Raw genomic sequence first — 13,117 nt, 5'->3', positions numbered from 1 at the left:
TACAACATCATTTTCCAGCGGTTCGATATCAACACTCTACTTGTTTTACTCTTTATATATCTGAGAAAGAAAAAAAAACACTTTGTTATCCTCTCTTATGCTATTAACCATACCCTCACATTTCCTGCACATTCACGTATCCCTTGAAGAACCTATAACATAGTTGCCTCCAACACGACCCAGGCTGTGAAAAATCTGCCCACATGTACTCTAAATTTACCCTATTTCACTTTAATCAAATGCCCTCTGGTATGAGTCATCAATCCCAAGTTGAAAGCAAAATACAGGCTCTCTATCCCAAAATCTTATCTCTCAATCTTATAAACATCAGGCAGATCTCTATTCAAACTCCAGAATAGTTTGCCACCGAATCCAAGCAACATCCTGGTGAACCTGTTCTGCACCCTCTCCAATCATCCCCAGTACTGGACAATCAGAAGTGAACACAATACTCTAGATGCTCCATAAAACCATAAGACTCAGGAAGATAATTAAGCCATTCAGCTCAGTGAATTTGCTCCGCAATTCCTCTCAACCCCATTATCCTGCCTTCTCTAAATGTTGACGCTCTTCCGAATCAGGAACATCTCTGAGTAAAGAAACCCCCATTTCCCGCATGTTCTGTTCCTGTTTTGACACCATTGGTGTTTGCAGTGGACACCTGTGACTCCCCAGTGTGTAACTTTGCCAAAATGCACAGTGTCCTGCTCTCCGTATTTCCACACCAGATCAGCAATAACATCGTCTGTTAATGATGCAACAATGCTTTAAATATAGTGAAATGTTGTAACGGGAGTGCAGTCAGGATTGCAATAGGATATCAGGGGAATGTTCACCTTCATCAGGAATTAGTGTCAGAATATGAGGATTGGACATTTTTCTGAGGCAATCATCGCTGTTAGTTCCTGTGTCTGTGAACAGAATTTTACTTTCTGTCCTAATATCCATGGAAGCATTGAATTAATTCATGTAATCTCAAACACTGAATATTGGAATGTAGTTATAAAGTTCTTTGTCAGTTGAGCTAGTTAACATTTTGAATATGTTTTTGTTCCCATGAAGATGTTCAACAGAAACACAAGGAGACTCTGCGGGCACAAACTGACACACTGAGAGTGAACACGATCCTGATGAGGGAGAAGGTGAAGGTTTTCCAGCTGATTGATCGATACACAAAGCTCACCGTCATTTCTACTCTTCGAGATCGGAGACTGGTGGAACACGAGCTGCTGGCAAGAGGCAGAGACCACGAGGATTATAGAGAGAAACATCTCCGTGGAGCGTTAAAAAAAATACAGACTGCTCAGTTATTCCACAGCAGTTTTTCCCGGAGTAAATCCAAATCTGGGAGTTCTGCAGCAGTAGCCGGAGTGCCAGGAATCGGGAAAACAACAATGGTACAAAAGATTGTTTATGACTGGGCCGCGGGGAAAATATTCCAACAGTTCCAGTTTGTCTTCAGTTTCAAATTCCGGGATTTAAACTCTATCAACTGCAGAATAAACCTGAGGGAACTGATTCTGGATCAGTATCCTTACTTTGGGAATATCCTGAGAGAGGTCTGGAAGAACCCAAAGGGATTGCTGTTTATATTCGATGGTTTGGATGAATTCAAGCACACAATCGATTTTTCTGACAGTCGGAGAGATACAGAACCCAAGCACCAGTGCCCAGATCCCGAGTCATGGTGTGAAGTGTCTGACATTGTTTACAGTTTAATCCAGGGCAAGCTGCTCCCAGGGTGTTCAGTGCTGGTGACCACCCGCCCCACTGTGTTACATTTATTGGAAAAAGCGAAGATCGGTGTCTGGGCTGAAATCCTGGGATTTGTTGGTGAGGAACGGAAGGAATATTTCATCAGGCATTTTGAAGATCAGACGGTGGCAGCAGCTGTTTTCAAACACGTGCAGGAGAACGAGATCCTGTACACTATGAGCTACAACCCCTCCTACTGCTGGATCCTTGCTCTGGCACTGGGCCCCTTCTTCACACAAAGAGTCAGGGACCCGCAGCGAGTTCCCAAGACCATCACACAACTGTACTCCTACTATATTTACAACATCCTGAAAAATCACGGCCGTGAGATTGAGAGACCCCGTGATGTGTTACTCAGGGTGGGTCAGATGGCCTACAGAGGAGTGTCAGAGAAGAAGATTGTGTTTGCAGACGGAGATTTGATCAAGTTCAATCTGCAGCCTTCCCAGTTCCTGTCCGGGTTCCTGATGGAGCTTTTGGAGAGAGAGGATTCTGCCCACAGCGTGGTGTACACATTCCCACACCTCACCATCCAGGAGTTTGTAGCTGCAGTCGCACAATTCCTGACTGTACATCCCGAGGATATCCTGAAATTCCTCACTGAAGCCCACAAGACAAAAGATGGGCGATTTGAGGTATTTCTCCGTTTTGTTGCTGGTCTCTCCAACCCAATGACAGCTCGGGGCCTGGAGGAGTTTCTGGGTCCATTTCCTCATCAAACAACCTGCCGGGTGATTGATTGGGTGAAGGAGGAGGTTAAACACCAGAGTAGAAACACGGGTGACATTGGTAGAAGGAGACTCCTGAACACATTGCACTACCTGTTTGAGTCTCAGAATCGTGGACTGGCTCAGGCCGCACTGGGATCTCTGAAAACACTTTCATTCAGTGGAATGACACTAACCCCGATTGACTGCGCGGTCCTGTCTCATGCCTTCGGACTCTGTGATACAATAAAACACCTCAACCTGGAGGGCTGCCACATTCAGTGTGAAGGAATCCAGCGGCTGGGACCCGGGCTGCACAAGTGCCAGGAGTTGAGGTAACTTGATTTATCTCTCACTCAGAACTGTGACACTGTTCCATTGTGCTGTTTCAAAGTAAACGGATTTGGGTAAAACTGCAGTAAATCAGATTGAGATGAATTGTGACAAATGCCACCCCCCTTCATCCCGTGCGATCACCCTTCCCCATCCCCCTTCATCCTGTGGGATCTCTCTTCCCCATCCCCCTTCCTCCTATGGAATCTCACTTCCCCATCCCCTTCCTGCTGTCGGATCACTTTCCCCATCCCCCTTGCTGTGGGATCTCTCTTCCCCATTCCCATCCTCTTGTGGGATCTCTCATCCCCATCACTCTTCTTCCTGAGGGATCTCTCTTCCCCATCCCCCTTCCTCCTGTGGAATCTCCTTTACCCATCCCCCTTCCTGCTGTGGGATATCTCTACCCTATCCCCATCCTCGTGTGGAATCTCCTTTACCCATCCGCCTTCCTCCCAAGCGATCATTTTTCCCCATCCCCCTTCCTCCTATAGGATCTCTCTTCCCCATCCCACTTCCTCCTGTGGGATCTCTCTTCCCCATCCCCCTTATTCCTATAGGATCTCTCTTCCCCATCCCCCTTCCTCCTGTGGGATCTCTCTTCCCAACTCCTTCCTCCTGTGGGATCTCTCTTCCCAACTCCTTCCTCCTGTGTGACCTCTCTTCCCCATCCAGTTCCTCCTGTGGGATCTCACTTCCCAACTCCTTCCTCCTGTGTGATCTCTCTTCCAGATCCCCCGTCCTCCTGTGGGATCTCTCTTCCCCATCCCCTTCCTCCTATGGGATCTCACATCCCGATCCCTTTCCTCCTGTGGTATCTCTCTTCTCCATCCCCTTCCTCCTGTGGGATCACTTTCCCCATCCCCCTTCGTCCTGTGGGATCTCTATTCCCAACTCCTTCCTCCTGTGGGATCTCTATTCCAGATCCCCCTTCCTCCTGTGGGATCTCTCTTCCCGATCCCTTTCCTCCTGTCGGATCACTTTCCCCATTCCCATCCTCTTGTGGGATCTCTCATCCCCATCACTCTTCTTCCTGAGGGATCTCTCTTCCCCATCCCCTTCCTCCTCTGGGATCTCAATAACCCATCCCCATCCTCCTGTGGAATTTCCCTTCCCCATCCCCCTTCCTCGTGTGGGATATCTCTACCCCATCCCCTTCCTCGTGTGGAATCTCCTTTACCCATCCCCCTTCCTCCCAAGCGATCATTTTTCCCCATCCACCTTCCTCCTGTAGGATCTCTCTTCACCATCCCCCTTCCTCCTGTGGGATCGCTCTTCCCCATTCCACTTCCTCCTGTGGGATCTCTCTTCCCCATCCCCCTTCCTTCTGTGTGATCTCCCTTCCTGATCCCTTTCCTCCTGTCGGATCACTTTCCCCATCCCCCTTACTGTGGGATCTCTCTTCCCCATTCCCATCCTCTTGTGGGATCTCTCATCCCCATCACTCTTCTTCCTGAGGGATCTCTCTTCCCCATCCCCTTCCTCCTGTGGAATCTCCCTTCCCCATCCCCCTTCCTACTGTGGGATCTCTCTTCCGAACAACTTCCTCCTGTGGGATCTCTCTTCCCAACCCCTTCCTCCTGTGGGATCTCTCTTCCCAACCACTTCCTCCTGTGGGATCTCTCTTCCCAACCACTTCCTCCTGCGGGATCTCTCTTCCCAATTCCTTCCTCCTGTGTGATCTCTCTTCCAGATTACCCTTTCTCCTGTGGGATCTCACTTCCCCATCCCCCTTCCTCCTATGGGATCTCACTTCCCGAACCCTTTCCTCCTGTGGTATCTCTCTTCTGCATCCCCTTCCTCCTGTGGGATCACTTTCCCCATCCCCCTTCCTCCTGTGGGATCTCTCTTCCCCATTCCCCTTCCTCCTGTGGGATCTCTCTTCCCCATCCCACTTCCTCCTGTGGGATCTCTCTTCCCCATTCCCCTTCCTCCTGTGGGATCTCTCTTCCCCATCCCCCTTCCTCCTTTGGGATCTCTCTTCCCCATCCCCATTCCTCCTGGGGGATCTCTCTTCCCCATCCCCCTTCCTCCTGTGTGATCTCTCTTCCCGATCACTTTCCTCCTGTGGGATCACTTTCCCCATCCCCCTTACTGTGGGATCTCTCTTCCCCATTCCCATCCTCTTGTGGGATCTCTCATCCCCATCACTCTTCTTACTGAGGGATCTCTCTTCCCCATCCCCTTCCTCCTCTGGGATCTCAATAACCCATTCCGTTCCTCCTGTGGAATCTCCCTTCCCCATCCCCCATCCTCCTGTGGGATCTCTCTTCCCCATCCCCCTTTCTCCTGTGGGGTCTCTCTTCCCAACCCCTTCCTACTGTGGGATCTCTCTTCCCAACCCCTTCCTCCTGTGGGATCTCTCTTCCCAATAACTTCATCCTGTAGGATCTCTCTTCCCAACCACTTCATCCTGTAGGATCTCTCTTCCCCATCCGCCTTCCTCCTGTGGGATCTCTCCTTCCCATTCCCTTCTCCCGTGGGATCTCTCTTTTCCATCCCCCTTCGACCTGTGGGAACTCTGTTCCCCATCCCACTTCCTCCTGTGGGATCTCTCTTCCCCATCCCCCTTCCTCCTGTGGGATCTCTCTTCCCCATCCCCCTTCCTCCTGTGGGATCTCTCTTCCCCATCCCTTTACTCCTGTCGGATCACTTTCCCCATCCCCTTCCTCCTCTAGGATCTCAATAACCCATCCCCTTCCTCCTTTGGAATCTCCCTTCCTCATCCCCCTTCCTCGTGTGGGATCTCCTTTACCCATCCCTCTTCCTCCTGTGGAATCTCTCTTCCCCATCCCCCTTCCTCGTGTGGGATCTCCTTTAACCATCCCCCTTCCTCCTGTGGGATATCTCTACCCCATCCCCTGCCTCGTGTGGAATCTCCTTTACCCATCCCCCTTCCTCCCAAGTGATCATTTTCCCCATCCCCCTTCCTCCTATAGGATCTCTCTTCCCCATCCCCCTTCCTCCTGTCGGATCTCTCTTCCCCATCCCCCTTCCTCCTGTAGGATCTCACTTCCCCATCCCCCTTCCTCCTGTAGGATCTCTCTTCCCCATCCGCCTTCCTCCCGTGGGATCTCTCCTTCCCATTCCCCTTTCTCCCGTGGGATCTCTCTTTTCCATCCCCCTTCGACCTGTGGGAACTCTGTTCCCCATCCCACTTCCTCCTGTGGGATCTCTCTTCCCCATCCCCCTTCCTCCTGTGGGATCTCTCTTCCCCACCCCCCTTCCTCCTGTGGGATCTCTCTTCCCCATCCCCCTTCCTCCTGTAGGATCTCCTTTACCCATCCCCCTTCCTCCTATAGGATCTCTCTTCCCCATCCCTCTTCCTCCTGTTGGATCTCCCTTCACCATCCGCCTAACTCCTGTGGGATCTCTCCTTCCCATTCCCTTTCTCCCGTATGATCCCTCTTTTCTATCCCCCTTCGACCTGTGGGAACTCTGTTCCCCATCCCACTTCCTCCTGTGGGATCTGTCTTCCCTATCCCACTTCCTTCTGTGGGATTTCTCTTCCCCATCCCACTTCTTCCTGTGGCATCTCTCTTCCCCATCCGCTTCCCCATGTAGAATTCTTTTCCTGATCTTCTTCCTCCCCTTCGATCTCCCTTCCTGATTCAGCTTCCTACTGCGCCATTTCTCTACTATGTCCACTTCCTCCTCTGGGATCTATCTTCCCCATCCCTCTTCCTCCTGTGGGATCTCTCTTCCCCATCCCCTTCCTCCTGTGGGATCTCTCTTCCCCATCCCCCTTCCTCGTGTGGGATGTCCTTTACCCATCCCCCTTCCTCCTGTGGAATTTCCCTTCCCCATCCCCTTCCTCATGTGGGATATCTCTACCCCATCCCCTTCCTCATGTGGGATCTCTCTACCCCATTCCCTTCCTCGTGTGGAATCTCCTTTACCCATCCCCCTTCCTCCCAAGCGATCATTTTTCCCCATCCACCTTCCTCCTATAGGATCTCTCTTCCCCATCCCCCTTACTGTGGGATCTCTCTTCCCCATTCCCATCCTCTTGTGGGATCTCTCATCCCCATCACTCTTCTTCCTGAGGGATCTCTCTTCCCCATCCCCTTCCTCCTGTGGGATCTCTCTTCCCCATCCCCCATCCTCGTGTGGGATGTCCTTTACCCATCCCCCTTCCTCCTGTGGAATTTCCCTTCCCCATCCCCTTCCTCATGTGGGATATCTCTACCCCATCCCCTTCCTCATGTGGGATCTCTCTACCCCATTCCCTTCCTCGTGTGGAATCTCCTTTACCCATCCCCCTTCCTCCCAAGCGATCATTTTTCCCCATCCACCTTCCTCCTATAGGATCTCTCTTCTCCATCCCCCTTACTGTGGGATCTCTCTTCCCCATTCCCATCCTCTTGTGGGATCTCTCATCCCCATCACTCTTCTTCCTGAGGGATCTCTCTTCCCCATCCCCTTCCTCCTCTGGGATCTCAATAACCCATCCCGTTCCTCCTGTGGGATCTCTCTTCCCAACTCCTTCCTCCTGTGGGATCACTTTCCCTGTCCCCCTTCCTCCTGTGTGATCTCTCTTCCCGATCCCCTTCTTCCTGTGGGATCTCTCTTCCCACCTCCTTCCTCCTGTGTGATCTCTCTTCCAGATTCCCCTTTCTCCTGTGGGATCTCTCTTCCCCATCCCCGTTCCTCCTAGGGGATCTCACTTCCCGAACCCTTTCCTCCTGTGGTATCTCTCTTCTGCATCCCCTTCCTCCTGTCGGATCACTTTCCCTGTCCGCCTTCCTCCTGTCGGATCACTTTCCCCATCCCCTTCCTCCCAAGCGATCATTTTTCCCCATCCCCCTTCCTCCCAAGCGATCATTTTTCCCCATCCCCCTTCCTGCTATAGGATCTCTCTTCCCCATCCCCCTTCCTCCTTTGGGATCTCTCTTCCCCATCCCCATTCCTCCTGGGGGATCTCTCTTCCCCATCCCCCTTCCTCCTGTGTGATCTCTCTTCCCGATCACTTTCCTCCTGTGGGATCACTTTCCCCATCCCCCTTACTGTGGGATCTCTCTTCCCCATTCCCATCCTCTTGTGGGATCTCTCATCCCCATCACTCTTCTTACTGAGGGATCTCTCTTCCCCATCCCCTTCCTCCTCTGGGATCTCAATAACCCATTCCGTTCCTCCTGTGGAATCTCCCTTCCCCATCCCCCATCCTCCTGTGGGATCTCTCTTCCCCATCCCCCTTTCTCCTGTGGGGTCTCTCTTCCCAACCCCTTCCTACTGTGGGATCTCTCTTCCCAACCCCTTCCTCCTGTGGGATCTCTCTTCCCAATAACTTCATCCCGTAGGATCTCTCTTCCCAACCACTTCATCCTGTAGGATCTCTCTTCCCCATCCGCCTTCCTCCTGTGGGATCTCTCCTTCCCATTCCCTTCTCCCGTGGGATCTCTCTTTTCCATCCCCCTTCGACCTGTGGGAACTCTGTTCCCCATCCCACTTCCTCCTGTGGGATCTCTCTTCCCCATCCCCCTTCCTCCTGTGGGATCTCTCTTCCCCATCCCCCTTCCTCCTGTGGGATCTCTCTTCCCCATCCCTTTACTCCTGTCGGATCACTTTCCCCATCCCCTTCCTCCTCTAGGATCTCAATAACCCATCCCCTTCCTCCTTTGGAATCTCCCTTCCTCATCCCCCTTCCTCGTGTGGGATCTCCTTTACCCATCCCTCTTCCTCCTGTGGAATCTCTCTTCCCCATCCCCCTTCCTCGTGTGGGATCTCCTTTAACCATCCCCCTTCCTCCTGTGGGATATCTCTACCCCATCCCCTGCCTCGTGTGGAATCTCCTTTACCCATCCCCCTTCCTCCCAAGTGATCATTTTCCCCATCCCCCTTCCTCCTATAGGATCTCTCTTCCCCATCCCCCTTCCTCCTGTCGGATCTCTCTTCCCCATCCCTCTTCCTCCTGTAGGATCTCACTTCCCCATCCCCCTTCCTCCTGTAGGATCTCTCTTCCCCATCCGCCTTCCTCCCGTGGGATCTCTCCTTCCCATTCCCCTTTCTCCCGTGGGATCTCTCTTTTCCATCCCCCTTCGACCTGTGGGAACTCTGTTCCCCATCCCACTTCCTCCTGTGGGATCTCTCTTCCCCATCCCCCTTCCTCCTGTGGGATCTCTCTTCCCCATCCCCCTTCCTCCTGTGGGATCTCTCTTCCCCATCCCCCTTCCTCCTGTAGGATCTCCTTTACCCATCCCCCTTCCTCCTATAGGATCTCTCTTCCCCATCCCTCTTCCTCCTGTTGGATCTCCCTTCACCATCCGCCTAACTCCTGTGGGATCTCTCCTTCCCATTCCCTTTCTCCCGTATGATCCCTCTTTTCTATCCCCCTTCGACCTGTGGGAACTCTGTTCCCCATCCCACTTCCTCCTGTGGGATCTGTCTTCCCTATCCCACTTCCTTCTGTGGGATTTCTCTTCCCCATCCCACTTCTTCCTGTGGCATCTCTCTTCCCCATCCGCTTCCCCATGTAGAATTCTTTTCCTGATCTTCTTCCTCCCCTTCGATCTCCCTTCCTGATTCAGCTTCCTACTGCGCCATTTCTCTACTATGTCCACTTCCTCCTCTGGGATCTATGTTCCCCATCCCTCTTCCTCCTGTGGGATCTCTCTTCCCTATCCCCTTCCTCCTGTGGGATCTCTCTTCCCCATCCCCCTTCCTCGTGTGGGATGTCCTTTACCCATCCCCCTTCCTCCTGTGGAATTTCCCTTCCCCATCCCCTTCCTCATGTGGGATATCTCTACCCCATCCCCTTCCTCATGTGGGATCTCTCTACCCCATTCCCTTCCTCGTGTGGAATCTCCTTTACCCATCCCCCTTCCTCCCAAGCGATCATTTTTCCCCATCCACCTTCCTCCTATAGGATCTCTCTTCCCCATCCCCCTTACTGTGGGATCTCTCTTCCCCATTCCCATCCTCTTGTGGGATCTCTCATCCCCATCACTCTTCTTCCTGAGGGATCTCTCTTCCCCATCCCCTTCCTCCTGTGGGATCTCTCTTCCCCATCCCCCATCCTCGTGTGGGATGTCCTTTACCCATCCCCCTTCCTCCTGTGGAATTTCCCTTCCCCATCCCCTTCCTCATGTGGGATATCTCTACCCCATCCCCTTCCTCATGTGGGATCTCTCTACCCCATTCCCTTCCTCGTGTGGAATCTCCTTTACCCATCCCCCTTCCTCCCAAGCGATCATTTTTCCCCATCCACCTTCCTCCTATAGGATCTCTCTTCTCCATCCCCCTTACTGTGGGATCTCTCTTCCCCATTCCCATCCTCTTGTGGGATCTCTCATCCCCATCACTCTTCTTCCTGAGGGATCTCTCTTCCCCATCCCCTTCCTCCTCTGGGATCTCAATAACCCATCCCGTTCCTCCTGTGGGATCTCTCTTCCCAACTCCTTCCTCCTGTGTGATCTCTCTTCCAGATTCCCCTTTCTCCTGTGGGATCTCTCTTCCCAATCCCCCTTCCTCCTAGGGGATCTCACTTCCCGAACCCTTTCCTCCTGTGGTATCTCTCTTCTGCATCCCCTTCCTCCTGTCGGATCACTTTCCCTGTCCCCCTTCCTCCTGTGTGATCTCTCTTCCCGATCCCCTTCTTCCTGTGGGATCTCTCTTCCCACCTCCTTCCTCCTGTGTGATCTCTCTTCCAGATTCCCCTTTCTCCTGTGGGATCTCTCTTCCCCATCCCCGTTCCTCCTAGGGGATCTCACTTCCCGAACCCTTTCCTCCTGTGGTATCTCTCTTCTGCATCCCCTTCCTCCTGTCGGATCACTTTCCCTGTCCGCCTTCCTCCTGTCGGATCACTTTCCCCATCCCCTTCCTCCCAAGCGATCATTTTTCCCCATCCCCCTTCCTCCCAAGCGATCATTTTTCCCCATCCCCCTTCCTGCTATAGGATCTCTCTTCCCCATCCCCCTTCCTCCTGTGGGATCTCTCTTCCCGATCCCCTTCTTCCTGTGGGATCTCTCTTCCCCATCCCACTTCCTCCTGTAGGATCTATCTTCCCCATCCCCCTTCCTCCTGTAGGATCTCTCTTCCCCATCCCCCTTCCTCCTGTGGGATCTCTCTTCCCAACTCCTTCCTCCTGTGGGATCTCTCTTCCCAACTCCTTCCTCCTGTGTGATCTCTCTTCCCCATCCAGTTCCTCCTGTGGGATCTCACTTCCCAACTCCTTCCTCCTGTGTGATCTCTCTTCCAGATCCCCCGTCCTCCTGTGGGATCTCTCTTCCCCATCCCCTTCCTCCTATGGGATCTCACATCCCGATCCCTTTCCTCCTGTGGTATCTCTCTTCTCCATCCCCTTCCTCCTGTGGGATCACTTTCCCCATCCCCCTTCGTCCTGTGGGATCTCTATTCCCAACTCCTTCCTCCTGTGGGATCTCTATTCCAGATCCCCCTTCCTCCTGTGGGATCTCTCTTCCCGATCCCTTTCCTCCTGTCGGATCACTTTCCCCATTCCCATCCTCTTGTGGGATCTCTCATCCCCATCACTCTTCTTCCTGAGGGATCTCTCTTCCCCATCCCCTTCCTCCTCTGGGATCTCAATAACCCATCCCCATCCTCCTGTGGAATTTCCCTTCCCCATCCCCCTTCCTCGTGTGGGATATCTCTACCCCATCCCCTTCCTCGTGTGGAATCTCCTTTACCCATCCCCCTTCCTCCCAAGCGATCATTTTTCCCCATCCACCTTCCTCCTGTAGGATCTCTCTTCACCATCCCCCTTCCTCCTGTGGGATCGCTCTTCCCCATTCCACTTCCTCCTGTGGGATCTCTCTTCCCCATCCCCCTTCCTTCTGTGTGATCTCCCTTCCTGATCCCTTTCCTCCTGTCGGATCACTTTCCCCATCCCCCTTACTGTGGGATCTCTCTTCCCCATTCCCATCCTCTTGTGGGATCTCTCATCCCCATCACTATTCTTCCTGAGGGATCTCTCTTCCCCATCCCCTTCCTCCTGTGGAATCTCCCTTCCCCATCCCCCTTCCTACTGTGGGATCTCTCTTCCGAACAACTTCCTCCTGTGGGATCTCTCTTCCCAACCCCTTCCTCCTGTGGGATCTCTCTTCCCAACCACTTCCTCCTGTGGGATCTCTCTTCCCAACCACTTCCTCCTGCGGGATCTCTCTTCCCAATTCCTTCCTCCTGTGTGATCTCTCTTCCAGATTCCCCTTTCTCCTGTGGGATCTCACTTCCCCATCCCCCTTCCTCCTATGGGATCTCACTTCCCGAACCCTTTCCTCCTGTGGTATCTCTCTTCTGCATCCCCTTCCTCCTGTGGGATCACTTTCCCCATCCCCCTTCCTCCTGTGGGATCTCTCTTCCCCATTCCCCTTCCTCCTGTGGGATCTCTCTTCCCCATCCCACTTCCTCCTGTGGGAACTCTCTTCCCCATTCCCCTTCCTCCTGTGGGATCTCTCTTCCCCATCCCCCTTCCTCCTTTGGGATCTCTCTTCCCCATCCCCATTCCTCCTGGGGGATCTCTCTTCCCCATCCCCCTTCCTCCTGTGTGATCTCTCTTCCCGATCACTTTCCTCCTGTGGGATCACTTTCCCCATCCCCCTTACTGTGGGATCTCTCTTCCCCATTCCCATCCTCTTGTGGGATCTCTCATCCCCATCACTCTTCTTACTGAGGGATCTCTCTTCCCCATCCCCTTCCTCCTCTGGGATCTCAATAACCCATTCCGTTCCTCCTGTGGAATCTCCCTTCCCCATCCCCCATCCTCCTGTGGGATCTCTCTTCCCCATCCCCCTTTCTCCTGTGGGGTCTCTCTTCCCAACCCCTTCCTACTGTGGGATCTCTCTTCCCAACCCCTTCCTCCTGTGGGATCTCTCTTCCCAATAACTTCATCCTGTAGGATCTCTCTTCCCAACCACTTCATCCTGTAGGATCTCTCTTCCCCATCCGCCTTCCTCCTGTGGGATCTCTCCTTCCCATTCCCTTCTCCCGTGGGATCTCTCTTTTCCATCCCCCTTCGACCTGTGGGAACTCTGTTCCCCATCCCACTTCCTCCTGTGGGATCTCTCTTCCCCATCCCCCTTCCTCCTGTGGGATCTCTCTTCCCCATCCCCCTTCCTCCTGTGGGATCTCTCTTCCCCATCCCCCTTCCTCCTGTGGGATCTCTCTTCCCCATCCCTTTACTCCTGTCGGATCACTTTCCCCATCCCCTTCCTCCTCTAGGATCTCAATAACCCATCCCCTTCCTCCTTTGGAATCTCCCTTCCTCATCCCCCTTCCTCGTGTGGGATCTCCTTTACCCATCCCTCTTCCTCCTGTGGAATCTCTCTTCCCCATCCCCCTTCCTCGTGTGGGATCTCCTTTAACCA

General features: G+C 53.0%; 1 protein-coding gene across 1 annotated transcript in view; it reads left to right on the top strand.

The window, feature by feature from the left end:
• Positions 1-13,117, top strand: part of LOC140722529 (NACHT, LRR and PYD domains-containing protein 3-like) — an 84,821-nt gene that overhangs the window by 16,424 nt on the left and 55,280 nt on the right. Inside the window, exon 7 of the mRNA XM_073037245.1 lies at positions 1,063-2,797. Coding sequence (XP_072893346.1) covers positions 1,063-2,797 — 1,735 coding nt within the window. The remainder of the gene's footprint in view (positions 1-1,062; positions 2,798-13,117) is intronic.

Source organism: Hemitrygon akajei, unplaced genomic scaffold (genome assembly GCF_048418815.1).
Source record: "Hemitrygon akajei unplaced genomic scaffold, sHemAka1.3 Scf000079, whole genome shotgun sequence".
Taxonomy (NCBI): domain Eukaryota; kingdom Metazoa; phylum Chordata; class Chondrichthyes; order Myliobatiformes; family Dasyatidae; genus Hemitrygon; species Hemitrygon akajei.
Note: the sequence above shows the minus strand (reverse complement) of the source record. Positions and strands in the feature narration are given on the sequence as shown.